Raw genomic sequence first — 19,689 nt, 5'->3', positions numbered from 1 at the left:
GGTTTCAGTTGACAGGAGAAATTCTGGTGTCAGTAAACACTAGAGGGAATAGAAAAAAAATGAATCCTAAAGATCAGGGTGTGTCTGAAAGAGAAAAGAAAAAGGACATCATTAAGATTTGTCAACCAGGATTCGAGCTACAGAGATAGCCACTTAATTAGGGATTTGGGGGAAAGTCAAGTGCAGGGGCCTCCTACAAGGTATGGACACAAGGCATGGAAATGACAGGGGACACTGCTGGTAACAGGGAGGAAATTCTGCCCAATCCCAGGGGGTGGATGAGAACTGGAATCCAGATGAAGAGTTGGGTAGAGAAGGTGTGATGTTCGGCTTAGGGTTGCAGCTTGTCGTAGGTGACTTAACAAGAAGAGGAGCGGGAGAACGGACACCGGACCTTGCTTTTCTTCACAGAAGGGGTCTCCTGCTTGGACTTCCCATTGGCAGAAGCCAAGCAGAAGTCAGACAGCCAGAGATCCTGCTGATGTTGTTTGATCGAACATGGGCTTCAAGGTCTAGAACCTTCTTACTAAATGCTATTCTTGTTAAATGTTAAAATATAGCAGAATATTTTGCAGACCAGCTATAAAAAATATTGAGGTCAACAAAAACTCATCCTAGGTAAGTATGGCCAAATGAGAAACAGACATCAAAATGTAATTGACCAAATAGTGTATATAAGCAAGTGTTAAGCCTCCCTTCTGAGAGACAAAGCTTGGATATTAATCCTGTCTCCTTAACTTGCTGCAAGTAAATAAATCTCCCTTGTGACAAGCACATTCCCGTCTTAAATACAGTGTGTTCATAAAGTCATGGTGCACTTCTGACCAGTCACAGGAAAGCAACAAAAGATGATAGAAATGTGAAATCTGCACCAAATAAAAGGAAAACCCTCCCAGTTTCGGTAGGATGATGTGGCAGCATGTGCACATGTGCAGATGATGATGTAACACCGTGTATACAGTGGAACAGCCCATGGCCATGCCAGTCGAGATGCGGACGGTACAGAGAAAAGTTGAGTGTGTTCTGTGGCTCGCTAATTTCAAATCCGTGACCAAAGTGCAATGTGAATATTGGCACATTTATAACGAAGCGCCACCACATAGGAATAACATTACTCGGTGGGATAAGCAGTTGAAGGAAACCAGCAGTTTGGTGGTGAAACCTCGTTCTGGTAGGCCATCAGTCAGTGACGAGTCTGTAGAGGCTATACGGGATAGCTATCTAAGGAGCCCTCAAAAATCTGTGCGTGAGCCCACATCAAACTGCACTGAATAGGTATGAAACTGGCAGAGTTTTCCTTTTAGTTGGTGTAGATTTTACATTTCTATCATCTTTCGTTGCTTTCCTGTGACAGGACAAAAGTGCACCATGACTTTACGGACACACTGTAGAACAACCCAAGTGGCGAACCGCTAGTTTTGTTAACAATGAAATTAACACAGATCAGCCCCCTGGGACAAAGACCTAAGGTGAAGGAGCCTAAAGTGTGGATCTGCAGAGGCAAATAAAAAATATTTGGGACAGAAGAGAGTTTTTAGTTACAGCCAGGGCCATTTTAAGTTAGGATGATGCCTTTAAAAATAGAGAGAGACTAGAACAACAGTCCAGACCCTACAGAAAAGTTAGCAATATCTCGCAAAAGTACACATGCATTTTCCCTTTGGTTATTAATCCCCAATATTAGGATTTAGCCCTAAATTATAGTGACAAAAAATACAGAAAAAAATTATATATAAGGCTATCTTTTGCATTATTATCTATAATAGCAAAAAACCAGAGACCTATCAGATGGCTGTCTGTAGGGACCAGTAGAATACCAAAGGCAAATTCACAAAGGAAGTGTTGTCTGACTGTGAACAGGGAGGAGATATATCTCTTTGTACCAGTATGAGGACAGCTTGGTGTGTCATCAAGTGAACACAGCAAAGTGAAGAAAAAAATGGAGAGGTTACCTACTGCAGTGGTCCCCAACATCCGAGCCGTGGACCAGTACCAGTCTGTGGGCCATTTGGTACTGGTCCGCAGATATAGAATAAATAACTTACATTATTTCCGTTTTATTTATATTTAAGTCTGAACGATGTTTTATTTTTAAAAAAATGACCAGATTCTCTTTGTTGCGTCCATCTAAGACTCACTCTTGACACTTGTCTCGGTCATGTGATACATTTATTCATCCCACCCTAAAGGCCGGTCCATGAAAATATTTCCTGACATTGAACCGGTTCATGGCCCAAAAACGGTTGGGGACCACTGACCTACTGATTCCAGGTCTAGGCAGGAAATGTTCGAATGGAGCTTGCACTCTCTTGTCAACTAGAAAGATAGGATAAGCTCTTTGATAATTACTAGAATATTGTCAAAAGGACTTAAGAGCCAACTTCAAGAGAATCCAGCTGGACAAAAATGGGACAGTTTGAGCATCAATAACAATTCCAATGAATGCACATGTATTAAATGTGTTCACAACAGTGCCTTCTTCCTCAAAGTTGTCAATCGCTTCCTTTGGAGTCTGCTAGGACTCTGACATTGACAAATGGAGGGAAAGAATCAAGCATTTATCTTGTCTTTCTTATGTAACTGTACCTATGGAAATGAGAGAATGGTTGGAAAAACTTTCTTTATATAAAGTTATTCCGTCTAAGAAATGAAGAAAGAATGATAGAATTTGAGTATCATCATTTGTGACCCTTAACGAATCTAAGGCAATCATTAATGTCACAGACAGAGAGACAACCAAACATGATGTGCCTTCTGATAGAAGTTTACAGAGGCACCTACAAAGTATTCTCACTGAAACACAGTCAGAGCTGGGTGATCAAGCTTCTCCTTAAATAGAAATTCACACAAAACACTGGAACTAGAGGAGCAGGTGAATAACACACTGAGGATGTCATCGACAACATGTACACAGCCCGATTCTGTTGGACAATAGACTTCCCCTTTCTTACACAGGGATTTTCCCACAAAGAGACAGGGAAGTTTAGAAAACTACACATTAATTTAAATTTAAGAAATAGTAAACAATTGTGATTTATGGATCTTATTTGAATCCGACTTCACACAGTTTTTGAGACAATCAATGAAATCTGAAGACAAATGGCAATATTTCATAAAAATTCTACTTGTGTTTTGGAGACTGATTATGGTAATATTTTTTAAAAGGTTTCAACTGTTTACTGATAAATTGAAACAATGTCTGATATCTTCTTCAAAATAATGTGAAATGTGTAGGGAGTAGTGAGTATATAGATGAAACAACATTGCATCAGCTGATAATGGTTGAAGCTTGATCTTGGTACACGGAAGTTCCTTATATTATTTTCTTATCTTTGAGTTATTTAAAATTTTTCCACAATAAAAAATGTAATCTCTGTGTAGTATAACTACTAAATATTCTATACCAAACACACTGATAAATATGTTTTATATGATCTCATTTGCTCTCTAAAAAAAAGCCTGCAAGGAAGCTAATTTTATTGTTCTAATGTTTTAAATAAGGACATTGATGTGGCCTGAAAACGTTGAGACAGTTACCCAAGGTGACAGTGCTAACAGGTACTAGGCAGAGCAGGGATCCCATTACAAGTCTGTCTGACCAGCATGTCCCATCCTAACCACTGCACATGGCTCCTCTTCTTGGTATCTCCTCAGCCCCATGGTCAAAAATCCCAATGAATCACAGGTAGATGGAGAGAGGGAGGGAAGGGGTCCACACTCTTGCTGAGTGGAGAACTGGCAGGAAGCCTGTACCCAGGGAGTTCACAGGAGGGTTTCCCATGCACTGTTTCTCCAGAATGGCCTGTCCTCCCCCAGGGCACCCCTTCCTCACCTCATATGTCATATTACTGGGGTCACAGCCTCTGTTAAATCATGAAAAGAAATCACAAACCACATTCTAGATGTCCTCTGCCATCAGAGATGAGGGTACCCCCCTGAGGAGTCCCTGCTCACGCTGGGATCCGGCTTCTTTAGTCAGAAGAGGGGTTTAGACTGGGTAGTCTCTGAATTGTCTTTGAGCTGTAAAAACCTGCCTTGGGGACACTAATAGCCTATTGAGGGAAAAGGACTTCTCAGGCATCAGTCTGTCACAGGAGCAAATGAGTAAAGGCTCACCAGTCAGCACAAATTTATCCTGTTAAATATGCCATTGTGCTAAAAAAGCTCCATATCTTCCTCCCACCCTAGGTCACCCTGACAGCATCTCCCTGCTGTGCTGCGGGCCAGTCCCTGGTCCCTCCTCAGACAACAGCCTACCCTCAGCCCACTCCCTGGGCCCCTTCTCAGCCAGGCTCACCTTCTATTGAAGGAGATGATGAGCTCTCAGGTTTTATCCAAAGTAGCCCTTTGAGCTGGTGCTTATGCTTTAACTGTGAGGAAGGGGAAAGTGCTTGAGTCTCCAAACCACTGAGCCAGGGAGCTCAGAGTGGGTGAGGCCAGTGAGGGAATGTTTGCCTTTAAAGAGACAGAAATATTGCCCCATAACCTGCTGGCTGCTTCAGTTTTACCAAGTTGAAAACTTTCCCTCCATGTGCCCAAAGCTATGGTCAGTGATTGGGTTATATGATGATTCAAAAAGCCCTTATTGAATGAACTAAGTCTTGCCAGAAAGGCAGACACAATGTCTTGTTGTGTTCCAGGTGCAGTGGGAAACGAAAGGGATTCTGGGAGAAGAGAGTCGGGCCTGTGACTTGGTGTATCCTCGGGGTGCTTGCTAGTGATTATACAATCTGGGTTTTGAGTGTGGTCTCTCAGGAGGGTCTCAAATAACCCATTCAGAAATTAACAAACATCAGGCACGAAGCCATGGGGGCTTAAACTATTGATATCCAGAGGGAAAGACGAAGAGGAGGCTGGAGAAAAGTCTTCCAGTGACCACACACCTTCTCCGGTTATTTCCATAGGGCTCTTGCAAGCTTGAAAGTCCGCATGACCGACAAGTCAGCAGGTACCTTTCTCTCTCGCCCTTCCTACCGCCTCTCACTGCAGGCCAGAGAGGCAGCTTATCTGAGATTTACCCGGGGGGTAGATCAACAGGCTCTCGAGATTGTTCCAGGTGAGAGGCAGGCTATCACAGTGGTCACACTGACAAGATGTTCTAGTTGTTGCATCACCACTACAATATTGAGTGTTTTATTACTATTATACATTTTGATCCACTAACTGAGAAATTTGACCAGTCGTTGCTTAAGTTTGAGGATGGCTACAAAGAGGACCAGATGCGGCCAGACACAGTGGACAGCAGGGTGAGTCCCATGGACAGAAGCAGCTAGTGTTGGAAATGATGGTGTTAATAACCATAGCATTGGACCAATTATTAGTTAATGATGTGAACACCTTAAAAGGCCCTAGGTAAGCCTGACCTATAGAGGCACAGTGGATCAAGCATCGACCTGGAACACTGACGTTGCAGGTTCAAAACCCTGGGCTTGCCCGGTCAAGGTACATATGGAAGTTCATGCTTCCTACTCCTCCCCTTTCCTCTCTCTCTCTCTCTCTCTCTCTCTCTCTTCTCTAACATGAATAAATAAATAAAAATAATTTTTTAAAAAAGCCCTAGGTAACAGTTTTCAGACATCCAATAAAGACAGGTCATGATCAGCTATGTAATATGCAAGGTCTTGCACAAATAGAAAATACCTAGTCCTTTGTTTAAAAATCATGAAGAATTTCAAGATGACATTACAGAGCATTGAACCATGTGAGGGTTCCTCTGTGCACAGGGCCCTGAACGGCCCTACAAGTCACCCCTGGGAGCTCATCTTGACAGGATGCACACATATGGGTTGAGAGCAGAGCCAGAGCGACATCCCTGCTCATCGGTGACTATGTGGAGATCTGCGGAGACATGGCATTCTTTGGTCTTCTGCGGGGGCAATTGATATGCACTTGGTAGAAAGCCAAGGACTCCAGACTCAGACAGCAATCTGGAAGACCATGGCAGTGGCACCTAGGTCCCCATTTACCAATGTGGCATTCACTTCCCTAAGGAACAAAAAGGGAAAACTAAACTGTACAAAATCCCAGCCCTCCACAGGAAGGATGATGAGGAGACCAGCACGGTGGCCCATGTTTAATCTGAATCCACCACCAGGGTTTGCACTCTAGACAGCATCATGGGGAGCCCTCAGACATTACTGCTGGAACAGCCATAACTGGTGAATTTTTTTAAATTAGAGTCTCTAAGCTTTGTCTTTAGGCCATATGGCAAATGACGAAACATTAATTTTTTTAATCTACTAAAACTTAGTAAGAGTGGGAGTCTGTGTGGCATGTGAGCCATGACTTCCTTCCTCCCTCCCAAACTCACCTTCAGCTCAGCTTGAAGGAAACACCACTGTGGGCAGGTGTGGGCAGGTGATGGGGCTCCCTCTGCCCTCAGTTACCCATCAGGAATATGGCACCTTACCCATAGGGGCAGATTGGCAGCCATTCTCACCCCTCCACTCTGAGTGCAGGACTAACCAGGTGAGCCCACCAGCAGCACCCTAGTCCCTCTCTACCCACAGTGCAGAGGCTCTGTCCCAGGGACAACAGGCTACAATACTGGGACCCAGACTGCCCACCCCATGAAAATTAGAAAAACATCTTTCCATTTTCAAATAGATTGTGAGGGCATTTTAGAAGTGAAGTATGTCACACAGGATAACAAAGACTATATGAAATCACTTTTTATGTGATATGTTAAAAATCCAAATTCACACAACAGTAGAGTAGATGGTGGTTACCAGGGTCTGGCAGACGGGGGCATGGGTAGATGTTGGTCACACAGTACAACCTCCAGTTAGAGATGGATACGTTCTGAGGCTGGAATGCTTTCTCCTCTGACATTAGAGCCCTTGCGGGGGACAAGCTTTTGGTGTCAGAGAAACTTTTGGAAAACATCACCATTGTCCACAGTGGGTTTAGCAGTAAGACTCTGCATCCCCACAGCCTCAGTGGCCAATGTTCTTTTCTCTTTAAGTTGTCACCCCTGGCACCCCCTTTCCCCGAGCTTCCTGCACTCTGAGGTCTGAGAGGCAGGACACTTCCCCGTGTACTGGGAGGACCTGCCAGCTGCACTCACACCTGGAGGTCAGGGGGTATTAGGGACAGCGTCAGAGCCTGCCACCCATTCTGCAGGAAAGGTGAGCCCAACTGGGGAAGGAGGACCCTGGGAGTAGGAGCTGTGAGGATAGAGAAACATTCAGAGCCTTCGTGACGCTCGCTGAGTGGGCATCCATGATCCCATTCTCCTGGGGACCAGGGAGGGAAGCTGGACCTAGAGAGGGTCACCCCACAACCCCAGGTGGTTGAGGACGGGCTGAGTCGCATACAGAGCAGGGTCAGGAGCAGCAGTGCGCACCTCCTCCAGCCTGGATGCCATGCTTGCTCGGGGCTAACCCTCTGACCAGGAAGGAATGTGTCTGCTCCCTCTCCTGCAGGGACAAAAGTGCACTGGAGAAGGTGGCAAGACAATCCCCTCCTGCATACTTGGTACAGGGAAAGATATTATTGAGGACACAGAAGCGAGTCTAAGTTCAAAACAAGTTACAAAGTGCAAGTTCTGTGTGTATGTGGGCTGAACTGCCTGAGACACTCCACTCTCTTCCAAGTGTCCACAAAGCAGCCTGCAGCAGAAGGCAAAGATCATGAACATGGTCTTCAAACCCTGACACACCTGTGCCCTGACATACTTGCTCCCCAATGCAAGCTGCCCAGGAATATGTGGGAGGTGGACCACTCTGGGTTCCGTCCCCTCCTCTGCAGGATGACAGGGGTTGGACTAGGAAAACTGACTCAGAAACTCAGTTTGCAGACTGAGTGCATCAGAAGCACAGGCCACCAGGGGCGTGGGGGTGCTTATGTTCTAAAAGTACAGGTGTGTGAATGAAACAATCTGAGAAATACACATTTTAAAGAATTCCCACAGACAGGAAGTTCAGGAAGCCCTGGACAAGGTGCATAAACTCAGTCCCTTGCAGGGTTAAGATACAGGGTGCTACATGTTTTCCATTCTTCAATAACAGCATGTGCTTTGTAACCCCAGATCTCAGCTCTCTAGAACTGCAGAACTCTCTAAAGCCCACTGTAAACTCCGTGGGAAGTACTCAAGGGCCCACCCACGGTACTGGGAGTTCCCTGACCTTCTCAGCTCCACCTTTGACCAGAACCCTTGCTCTAGCTAAATTCCTGGTCCTTGCTCTGACGATGTTGCTTCTTCTCCATTTCTGCTCTGGTGTCGGTCATGGGTGTGTGTTGATTTCTACACACAAAACAAGTAATCTCATAAGGCCCAGGGATAGGGGTAAACATTATTGAAGTCGTGGGGAGACAGGGGCAGGAACGTTCCTGCAAAAACACAAACACCATTGGGCTGTGGACCAGGCCAGCTGTCATCTAAGTCCTCTGGCCAGAGACAAGGTATTCAGCCCGCCTCTCCTGGGACTCACCTTGTGGGGAGTCAACAGGAGAGAACACAGTCCCCTGCGGTACCCGGGTGGCAGATGTGAAGGGCTGGAATTTGGAGTGGACAGTGTGGCACAGGCAGGAATAGGACAGGATGTGAGGAGGCTGACCCATCACAGGAGTGGGAGCACAAGATGGCAGGGAAAGGCACGGAGTCTGTTCTCTGGGGAGCATCTGAGTGTCCGTGTGTGTGTGTGTGGGGGGGGTCACTGTCCTGAGCCTGGGGAGGCTGACTGAGGCTGCTGGGCACTGTGCTCAGGTCTCAGGGAGCACAGAATGTCCCACTGCGTGAAGTGATGACTGATTGGGGGGAAGCATTTGCTTTGAGAGGCCGCAGCTTTGGGGGTGGGATTTCAGGATCAGGAGGCAGTGTCCCAGCCTCCCCATCACACCGACCACTTCAGACACACTGGGACAGGACAGTGAGTCTGTGGTTCAGGGCATCAACTGGGACATGTGTTTCTTTTTCCACTTCCAAAACCGACATTACAGTTCTCTTCTTGCTTGTCTCCCAGGACAACCACCCTAAGTAGTCCCCTAGGGTTCTGAACAAATATTCTAGATCTCACAGCGCCCCCAAGTCTCCCCTGGCACACAGGATTTCTTGTTCCAGTCTAGCCTGGGTCGAGGACCTCACTCAGTAGCCTCAATGGCTTGGGGAAAAAAATAGTCAAGCAGAGATTGCACTATTTCCCTGTTCCTCTGCCCCCTCCGCCTGTAAGCTGAGCATTGACCATTTACTCTTTGTTCCAACAGAACCAGCAGGAGCCCCTGTCAGGAGTATCAGGAGGATGCTTCGCAGCAGGGCTGCCATTCTGGAGAACTGAGTCTTCTCTTCTTAGGGAAGTGTGGGGCAGGAAAAAGTGCCACAGGAAACACTATTCTGGGTAAAGATGTGTTCACATACGAATTCAGTAAACAAAGGGTGACTACTATGTGCCAGAAAGAGGAAGGATCAGTGACAGGGGAGAAGGTTGTGGTCATTGACACCCTCGAACTTTTCTCCTCAACAATTCGTGCCAAAGACAAGCAGCATCACATTGAATGCTGCTTGGCACTCTTTGCCCCCAGCCTCCACGCCCTGCTCCTGGTGGACTCCATCGGCCACTACCAGACGGAGGACAGAGAAGCAATCAGGGGCATCCAGAGGGTGTTTGGGGCGGGAGCTGTGAGACACACTATTATCATCTTCACTCGGAAAGATGAGTAGGGCGATTACTCCATGCAAGATTACTTTGAAAGCGACAGCTCGGTTAACTAGTTGGTTGAAACCTGTAGAAGCCAATACTGTGCTTTCAACAACAAGGCAGAGGGGGCCAAATGGCACAGCCAGGTGATGAAGCTCCTTGGCTGGGTCAAGCGTTTGGTGGATGAGAATGGAGGACCCTACAGCGTGGACATCAGAAATGAAGGCAGCGGGTTCCAGGTAAGAATCCTCGTTAAGGTCTCCAGGGACCTCTGTGTTGTTAGAGCGAGTGGGATGACAATGGGCCCAGACAAGTGACAACCTTCACAACTTTTGTTTAAGGAAATAGGTGCCCATAGTTTGGAGAGATGTGGCACCAGACGGTGGGTGACTTTGAACACTATCCTTTGGCCTGCATTGGTTAAGTAATGGATATGTTTAAGTCCTTGTCTGACTCTACCCCTCATAAATTTGGACACAAATGACTCATTAGATCCACTTGGCATTATAAAATGACCCTCTTTATGACCCCACATCTCTGCTTTCTGACCACTCTAGAGGTTGCTGAGTCCTCCTCTCATGAGCTCTAAAAGTTGGCATTTGCAGGGTTTGAGTCTAGCCTGTTCTCAGCTCTCTACGCAGTCCCTCCCCATTTCATAGCATTGAGCACCATATACTGCTAACAGTTTTTACATTAGTAGTGAATCCTTTGGATTTCATAGAATATGAATGAGTTTGAGCCGGGCTGTGTAAGGTGAGAAAAGTCTGATAACCAGAGTGGAATGTGAGGACCCCATGGAGAGAGACGAGTGACAGTATCAATGGCTTTGGTGAAAAGTGGGGGGAGGGCCTGGCCAGTTGGCTCAGCGGTAGAACATCAGCCTGGCGTGTGGAAGTCCCGGCTTCATTTCCTGGTTAGGGCACACAGAAGAAACGCCCATCTTTTTCTCCATCATCCCTCTTCTCTCTCCTCTCTTCTCCTCCTGCAGCCATGCTCAATTCGAGCAAGTTGGCCCTGGGTGCTGGCCTTGCCCCAGGCTCTAAAATAGCTCAGATGCTGAGTAATGGAGCAGCAGCCCGGATTGGGCAGAGCATCACCCCGCATGGGGCTTGTGTGGTGGATCCTGGTCAGGGCACATGCGGGAATCTGTGTCTCTGCCTCCCTGCATCTAAGTTTAAAGAAAATAAAGAGAGAGAGAAAGCAAGGGGAAACATTCCTGGTGGGCATGGAGACTGCACAAAGACAAGCTTAAAAGGCAGCGTCTGAGGATGGCAGGTTCATCAAGATTACTTATCACTGTTTTCGCCTTCTTTTCTGATTGCATGCCAAATTTCACTCTGAGAATAAGTCTTCACCAGGCAGGTGAAGGGGACGTCAGGTTCGTGGCTGTCCACCGTCCGTTATCATCTCCATCTGCCAACCTGGACAGAGACGATTCCAAGCTTTACTGGATTCATATTAGAAGAAGCTTCATCTCTACACTGGGGGTGCCCATGTGGGATGGAGACAGTGGAGAGATGTGGGGGGCCTGGTTCCCAGTCTCCACGCTTCCCCCATCTCTGAAATGTGCATCACAGCCTTCCCTGGGCTCCATTCCCCCTCCCGGTAGCCTAGACATTCCCTGTAAGCCTCTGGATCTTGTCCAGGAGTAGCAGAAAGTCTGGAAGACTGTAGAAGGAATTGCTGTTAGAAACTGTGGAGAAGTGTCGTTAGAGAGAGCTTCAGGAACAAGGCTGTGGTTAGATGGCATCTGTGGGGGCCCCAGAGTGAGGATAAGGCCCATCTTACATCTGGGAAACCTGAAGCAGCATGAGCAGTGGAATTACGGACCAGGCTACAGCGGCCAGCGAGGACCGTGACCACGGCCTTGATGTGACCACATCCTAACCATAAATTTACTCTGAATTATATACTTGGGTCTCTTTTTCTTTCTTGTGAAAAGATGAGATTTCAGATATGTGTACATCACTCCCCTTTATTTTTTAGGACTTTGTGAAAGAAGCCACATTTCAGAATGGGGACAATTTACATGGTGAGATGATCCTTTAAAAAATGCTTACTTCGCTGTGGCTAGTTAGCTCATTTGGTTGAGAACATCACCCCAAAACAACAACTTTGTGGGTTTGTTCCCCGGTCAGGGCACAAAAGGGAAGCAACCAATGAATGCACAACTGAGTAGAACGACAGATGAATGTTTCCTTCTCTCTCTCATCCTTCCTATCATTCTCTCTTAAATTGATAAAAAATTAATGATGATTATTACAGTTCATATTATATGCTAGATTATATATAACATACTAATCATCCAATCCCCATAGTATATAATATATAATCTTCATACCAACCCTATATAGACGATGTTATTCTCATTATTCTCATTTTACAGGTGAATAAACGTAGCCACAAATACGTAAAATCAGGTGGCAGTGGGGGTTTAAAATTCTGTCAATGGCCTTCAGTCTCCAGGGACATACCTGTTACTGCACAAAATTGGGTTTATTAACTTGAGGCTTCAAGGGAATAGCACGTCATTGGGAACCAGGGGATATCTCAGGATGAGGTGTTGGAAAGGATTTTTTACACGATGAGGGCTTGTGAGAGGTCATTTTCAGGAGAGTAGGAACTCTCCAAAGGCAACATAACAAGGTCATGGTGTTAATGCGTTTCAGCTTCTTTCTTTCTTTCCCTCTTACTTTCTCTCTCCCTCCCTTCCTTACTTTCTTCCTTCCTTCCTTCTTTCCTTTTTTTCTTAGTGACAGGCAGGGAGGTGGACAGACAGACTCACACATGTGTCCTGACTGGGATCCAACCAGCCACCCCCATCAGGGGATGATATTCAGCCCATTTAGGGATGCTGCTCCATTGATTGGCAATCAAGCTATTTTAGTGCCTGATGGGAGGCCATGGAGCCCTCTTCAGTACCCAGGAACAACTTGCTCAATCGAGTCATTGCTGCAGGAAGGAAACAGAGAGAGAGAGAGAGAGAAGGGGGAGTGGGAGTGTTGGAGAAGTAAATGGGCGCTTCTCCTGTGTGCCTTGATTGCAAATCAAACCCAGGACTTCCACACACTGGGCCAATGCTCTACCGCTCACTGGGCCGATGCTCTACCACTGAGCCAACAAGCCAGGACCTCAGCTGCTTCCTTTAAATGCCATGCTCATTGTCCTTCCAGACTTGCCGTATAGAGACAGGTGACAGCTCCCCTGGATGGCATCCAAATTCAGTGACTATCTTTCCAGCTGGTGACTCTGGCACCTGCTCAGCACGTAGGTCTGGTGCTGACCTGGGATCACGGGAGAAGTGGTGGGGACAGGGCATGTGTGGAGAGACAGTTTTGTGGCACAAGTTTTTTTCAGCAGTTTACTGAGATATGTTTTACACAGAGTAAAATGCACAAATCTTAACTACACAATGAAATGAATATTTTTTACACATCTGCATCTATGCGACTGCCATCGAGATAAAGAAATGCAGCATTGCTACCACCTTGCTAGTGCTCTCTGCCTCATCCTCCGAAGGGGAGGATGACCAGCACTGGATAATCTCGTCTGTTCTTGAACTTCAGATAAGGGGCGCGTGCAGCCTCTGATTCTGCATCTGGCTTCTTTCACTTGGCATGTTTTGGAGATCCAGCCCAGTGGCAGATATCAGTAGTTCACTCTTTTCTTTTTTAATTTCTGGCTTGTGTTTCATTTTATAATATAGCACTAAGGGTCATTTGAAACTCAGATTCTCCCTGGTCCTGCCTTAGCCCATGGCCTTCATGCCCAGTACTTAACCTGTGGTAGCAAAATGAGAGGAATGCGAAGGACCAAGGCCAGCGAAGCCTGAGTTTAACATTCTCAGGTTTCTGGGCCCTCACCAGCCCTGACATATCTCTTAATTGGTTCACAGCTGCTTCTGTGACTTGCGCTTGGAGGGTAGCTCCTGACCAGGACTGGAGCTCTCCTGGTTCAGGGCACTGGTGCCGTTCTGTATAAAAACTGACGAGGCAGAGAACCAGCCAACCTGTCCCCATGTCTGTGTTCACCTGTAAGCAGAGACTCAGAATCTGTCCTGTCTTCCCACAGGCCCAGGGGAGCAACAGCTGCGGGCCTCAGGCTCTGAACTGAACCCCTGGACGCCAGAACTAAAGGTCCTGCTGGTAGGGAGGCACGGTGTGGGAAAAAGTACAGCCGGCAACAGTCTTCTGGGAAAGAGAGCCTTCCAGACCAAATTCAGCGACCGCTGGGTGACCTGGGTGTTCCAGTCTGAGAGCGGGGTCTGGAAAGGGAGGGAAATTTTGATCATTGATAGTCTGGACTTATCAAGGGACTTTAAACCAGCCCTTCAGGAACAGGACCCTCAGGGTCCCCAAGCCTTCCTGCTGGTGATCCCGCTGGGCTCCTTCTCTGAGAACTATGAGGCAGTGCTGACTCTTCGAAGAAGGTTTGGAGACAATTTCGGGGAGCGCACCGTTGTACTTCTCACAAGGAAAGAAGACCGAAGGGATGAGGAAGCAGACCTGCTCTCAGAAACCACAGGAACCCTTAAGGAACTTATCGAGGAAGGTGGGCACCGATACAGCACCTTCAGCTACAGCGCAGCACCAGAGGAGGAGCGAGGGCAGGTGGGCGCACTCCTGGACAAAGTCATGCGCCTGGTGCAGTGGAATGGAAATACACCCTGCGGCTTCGCTGGAGGTGCGCCAAGCTCTGAACACATCTTATATGAGCTATACAAAAAGAAGAGGCGGGGTCCTGGCCGCGTGGCTCAGATGTGTGGGCTGTCCGGAGAGGCGGGGTGGAAAAAAACCGGTCTGAAATGGGCGGTGCATAAAGGATTGAGTTTGGATGTCTGAGCAGAAAGCTGGAAGGCGTTCCTGGGCGCTCACTGGCAATCTGAAGCATAGTGGTAAGAGGAAGCAAGCCCCGTGTGAAGGGGCGGGACCGAGGGCCAGGGTCTGGATGAGCATGAAGGGGTCCCACCTCTATAGAAAGCGGGATGGGCGGCTCAGAGAGTTCTGAGAACCACAACGCCTGGGGCTAGGAAAGCAGTACTGAAGGACATGGGGGTGTCGGGAGACTTTCCATCCCATAACTATGAGATTGTGGGTTCAGAATAAGCAATTCAGTAATTTTCCCTGGACGGAGGAGCACGGGATGGGCTGCCTCTCTCCTTGTTTGGAGGTGGAGATTGGTGACCTGGGAAGGAGGTCGTGATTGAGGAAAAGTGTGAAGGAGAGACCTGAATGGAACAGAGAGATCATGGGACAAGAGCAAAGTCATAAAGAATCCCCCAGTGACGCCCATGGTATTACTCCTGTAATTCCATTTGTAGAGGAATTTGTTCTCCATCGTTGACACCCCCTGGACAGTGTTTGTAACTCTGTCATTATAGCCATGGGACCCTTTTGACGTCCACAAAAGACATCCATTGACTGGTTGTAAAGAGAAATGACCATTAGTGTGCCCCCTCTGGTAATCTCCAGATGCTGTGTCATTGCTTTTTCACAAAAGGTAATTCTGAGGAATACTTTTTCAAGGACATGCAGGAGATTTTGCTACAGTTGGCATAAGTTGGCAGCAAGGGCAGAAGACAGAGGTGAGATGAGTAGAGTAGACCCAGGTGAGCAGGTATAGAGTAACTCGTAAGGTGCCAGGGCGTCAGAAAAGCCACCAGGAAAAGGAACAAATTCAGAGATAGGAGCAGGGACATAGCCCTGGGCAGGGACAGTGGTCCAAGTCCTGCTTCTGAGTTTTCTGTGTGTCTGCTCTTTGGCCTTTTCCAAAAGGTCTGTTACATGGTCTTTGCTGTCTTGGCCAGTTTCTTTGTTATTAAAAGCACAAATTCGCCCCCCACATTTTTAAATTATCTTCCTAAGAGCTTTGCTATCTGTGTTGTCACAGTAACCTTTCAGGTCCCACCTTCCAGGTCGACCTTCCCAGTAAAAAGCACAATCATAAATTCCATAACATCCTTTCTGACAATTTTGACACCCCCTGGACAGTGTTTGTAACTCTGTCATTATAGCTGGTTGGGGCTGGAGTGGCCAGGTGGGAAGGTGGCCCTGATGTTCCCCGAGTGTCCTTGGCTGCAGTGTGAGGCACAGCTTTGCAAGGCGTACCCAAGTCACCCAGGGTAACAACTCTCTCCTGCTTTCCTCTGACAGAGATCCTGACCATTGTCCTCATGGGGAGGAGCAGGACTGGAAAGAGTGCCACTGGCAACACTATCCTCAGAAGGTCAGAATTTGTCTCTCAGATCCGAGCCCAGGCAATCACCAAAGAGGTCCAGGACAGCAGGGGGACGGTGGATGCCAGGACGTCGTGGTGGTGGACATTCCTGTGATCTGCCTGATGCTCGTTGTGGAAGGCAACCAATCCTAGCTAAAGAAGTTCCGAAACTATGTGTTCAACTGTGGAGGGAACATGGTTCTGGTTCTACTGGTCCAGCTGGGATGGTTCACTCAACAGGACAAAGAAGTGTTGGAGATGTTAGAGAAAATTGTCAGAAAGGATGTTATGGAATTTATGATTGTGCTTTTTACTGGGAAGGTCGACCTGGAAGGTGGGACCTGAAAGGTTACTGTGACAACACAGATAGCAAAGCTCTTAGGAAGATAATTAAAAAATGTGGGGGGCGAATTTGTGCTTTTAATAACAAAGAAACGGGCCAAGACAGCAAAGACCAGGTAACAGACCTTTTGGAAAAGGCCAAAGAGCTGATAGGTAACCATGATGGGCGCGGACACTTCTGTACACAGGGGACAGCCAGCAAAAGAGCTAAAGATGCAGAGGAAAAGCAAAATTCCACAAAAAAGAAAATATTCAATAGATGTCTCTAACTGCTTTTTGACAGTTAAGGGTTTTATCCTGAAACAACCAAGTCAGGCGTTCAGTCCCCAGTCAGGGCACACACGGGAAGCAACCAAAGAACACACGACTGAGTGGAACAACAAATGAGCGCTTCCCTTGCCCACCCCTCTCTCTCCCTTCCTCTCTGTCTCTCTTTAAAAATAAAAATTAAGTTCTGGAGTGATAGCTTGGTTGGGTAACACGTCCCAAAGCACAGAGTTGGCCAGTTTAATTCCCTGGTAGGGCACATACAGGAGTGGCTTGATGTGCCTGTCTCTCTCTATCCCTGCCTTTCTCTCTCAAAAACTAAGCATTTAAAATAAAATTTTACCCCAACCTGTAGTGGCATAGTGGGCGAGGCATTGACCTGGAATGCTGAGGTTGCTGGTTCAAAACCCAAGGGTACCCTGTCAGGGTACATATGAAAAATAACTACTATTACAAATTGATGCTTCTGGCTCTTCCCAACCTTTCTCTATCTCTCTCTCTCTCTCTCTAAAATATTTTTAAAATCATTAAGTAAAATCTTTTAATAAGTCCACTAATGACAGGTTTTTATAGCTGGCTGAAATGGCTAGGGTCTCTTTTAAGTCCTAGACATGCTTAAGTTGGGGGGTGGGGAGGACTGGTGGATGGGAACAGGGTTCATGACATTGAGGGTTGAGAAGTCAGTGCCTCTCACTGTGAGATACTCTGCCTCATTTTCGATGAATAAATTTTCAGGCAGGGCAGGTAGCAGGAGATTGTAAAGTAGCAGAAGAAATGCAGTCAGAAAAAAGGCTTTAGGGGTTAGGCTGATATTAAGGGTCAAAACCAAGTCACAAGAATGGCAAAATATGTAGGTAGACGAGACTCAGAACAGACACTGGGACCAAGGCCAACGCTGGCCTGTGGCCAGAATCTATATAATTACGTGAAGATCAGGGCGTCCAGATTCATGAGAGAGAGGCAACATCTAGTCAAGTCCTGGGCATGGCAGACAGGACAAGGTGGACTCCTGTGTCCAGCACATGGCCGCTGAGCTGTCCTTTCCTGACAGGGTGGCTGTCCCTTTGTGCCCTCTTATTTTCAAGTCTGAATGCGGAGGGACCCAGGCAGTCCCGGTTTGTTGTCATGAGAAAATGGACACAATTTTCTGAGATTTCAAAAGATTGTGTAGTTAAATCATCACAGTGAAACAGACCAGAGCAGAAAAATAAAATTAAAAAACGAAATAGACTAGAGCAGAAATTAGGAGCACAGGAAAATTGCCAAGATTGACAACCTTGCAAAATTTTTAAATTCTAAATTTAATTCTAGATTTCCTCTAGAAAGGGCTATTGACAACTCCTTTGTACCTCTCTCCTCTCTTTCTTTTTCACTTCAGGGTTAGGAATTGGGCTCAAACTCAGAGAAGTCACTGAGAGCTCTGAGTAATAATGGTCTAAACTCATTGGGAGCTCATTGTGTCTCATGTCCGGAGTGGGCCATAGGGGCCCGTGTGGTACCCACGGTCCAGCTTCATTCTCATGCAGCTTCCACAATTCGGCTGCATCTACGTCCCCAGATGGTGATGTTCTGCTCAGCGATGAGCAGGTAATATTGAGAGCTGCCTGATGGGGGCGCTGTATGAAGTGAGAAATATGGAATTGTCTCGGAGGTGATGCAGGGCCAGATAGTTTCAGTATTGACCACATCACAGATGCTTTGGGGATAGGATCTATGGCATCGCCTTTTTTTTTTTTTTTTTTTTTTTTTTTTTCTGAAGTTAAAGGTAGGGAGGCAGAGAGACAGACTCCTACATGTGCCCAGCTGGGATCCACCTGGCGTGCCCACTAGGGGGCGTTACGCTGCCAATTGGAGTGTTGCTCCGTTGCAACCACATCCATTCTAGTGCCTGAGGTGGAGGCCATGGAGCCATCCTCAGCGCCCGGGCAAACTTTGCTCCAATGGAGCCTTGGGTATGGGAGGGGAAGAGAGAAGTAGAGAAGAAGGAGAGGGGGAAGAGTGGAGAGCAGATGGGTGCTTCTCCTGTGTGCCTTGGCCAAGAATTGAACCCAGGACTTCCACGCACTGGGCCAACACTCTACTGCTGAGACAGCCAGCCAGGGCTATGTCATTGCCTTTGTTTGTTGAAAGTATCAGCTTACCTTCATGATTAAACCATTTATAAGAGCATGGGCTGACATCATCCATACTTTTGTATCCTGTATAACCCTCACTATGACAAATTCTGGGAAATGTGTGTGTAAATATACTCAGTGGAGTGAAATAATAAAGATGAATCATATTACAAAGTTATCTGATTCCTGTGGTTCTGAAGTGGGAAAGAGCCGCCTCCTCAGAGAAGTAGGTGGTACCTTGACGCTTGTAAGGACTTTGTGTCTTTGGTGCCTGAGGACCCTAGAGGATCAATGGCAGCTACTTTAAGGCACCCCTTAGGTAATTTCTCTGTGGCAAGCACAAATAATAGTGACCTGGACTAGAACCCGGAATATGAGAGGAAGAAGGTCTAGTAGTTGCTATTTCCTCCTCCCAGAATTTCCATCTGTCTGAAGGCGGGGAAAAATCCCAGGGTGTTCCCCATGGCCTAGCAGGTGACACGGGTGCTGACGAGGTCGGGGCCATGTGGCCATCTACTGCCAGGCAGGACATGGCATACGGTACCATTTTTTTTAGGACCCCTCCTGAAGTGGAGACAGCAATACTGTTGTGTTCATTTATTCTAGAAGCACTTGCCGAGACAGAGTGAGGAGAGCCCTGAGTGGATAGCTCAGCTGGTTAGAGTGGATTCTGGTTACGCAAAGGTTGTGGGTTTGATCCCCAGTCAAGGCTCATACTGGATGGAACAGATTGAGGCTTTTGTCTCTCTGTGTACCCTTACCTCCTGCTCTACACCCCAAAATAAATGTAATAATTAAAAAGAGTGAGGAGAGCAAGCAGATTTAGGTGGGGGTTGTAGTAACATCTGTTAAAGACAAAAGGGAGGATGCAGAGTTGGGCATTGAAGGCTCAGAGCTTGCTGAGGATTTGACCTTTGTCAAGGAGCTGGAGGGACAAAGAGATCCCTCAGATCTGACAAAGCCTGTGCCAGCCCTTTAGAGAGATCTGGGGCAAAGAGGGATGCACAGCCATGTCGTGCATTGGGCAGAGGCTGGGAGCTCTGCTGAGCTCAGCCTGGGACCCGCATGGCCTTTGGCTCAGAACAAGGTGCGCTCTGATGGGGTCGTACAGGAGA

At 47.1% G+C, this 19,689-nt stretch overlaps 2 protein-coding genes and 1 pseudogene across 3 annotated transcripts in view; 1 reads left to right on the top strand and 2 right to left on the bottom strand.

Moving 5' to 3' along the window:
• The window catches only part of LOC136406404 (GTPase IMAP family member 7-like), a 243,511-nt gene extending 239,195 nt beyond the window's left edge, over window positions 1-4,316 (bottom strand). Inside the window, exon 1 of one of the 2 annotated variants that reach the window (XM_066386458.1) lies at window positions 4,298-4,316. Coding sequence is in view for 1 of the 2 variants with exons in the window: in XM_066386454.1 (XP_066242551.1) it covers window positions 3,893-3,897 (5 nt within the window). In the remaining variant the exon portion in view is untranslated. Of the gene's footprint in view, window positions 1-3,892; window positions 3,941-4,297 lie in introns of those variants that run through there. The other variant, XM_066386454.1, reaches the window with a different exon arrangement.
• The window catches only part of LOC136406411 (GTPase IMAP family member 8-like), a 90,615-nt gene extending 71,863 nt beyond the window's left edge, over window positions 1-18,752 (top strand). The window contains exons 2-6 of the mRNA XM_066386477.1: window positions 9,277-9,874; window positions 11,622-11,667; window positions 12,809-12,902; window positions 13,707-14,318; window positions 15,788-18,752. Of these exons, the coding sequence (XP_066242574.1) occupies window positions 11,650-11,667; window positions 12,809-12,902; window positions 13,707-14,318; window positions 15,788-15,966 (903 nt within the window). The 5' untranslated portion in view covers window positions 9,277-9,874; window positions 11,622-11,649 and the 3' untranslated portion in view covers window positions 15,967-18,752. The remainder of the gene's footprint in view (window positions 1-9,276; window positions 9,875-11,621; window positions 11,668-12,808; window positions 12,903-13,706; window positions 14,319-15,787) is intronic.
• LOC136406420 (GTPase IMAP family member 9-like) overlaps window positions 1-19,689 on the bottom strand; it is a 421,274-nt pseudogene that overhangs the window by 239,507 nt on the left and 162,078 nt on the right.

Source organism: Saccopteryx leptura, chromosome 5, assembly GCF_036850995.1.
Source record: "Saccopteryx leptura isolate mSacLep1 chromosome 5, mSacLep1_pri_phased_curated, whole genome shotgun sequence".
In the NCBI taxonomy this organism is placed as follows: domain Eukaryota; kingdom Metazoa; phylum Chordata; class Mammalia; order Chiroptera; family Emballonuridae; genus Saccopteryx; species Saccopteryx leptura.
Note: the sequence above shows the minus strand (reverse complement) of the source record. Positions and strands in the feature narration are given on the sequence as shown.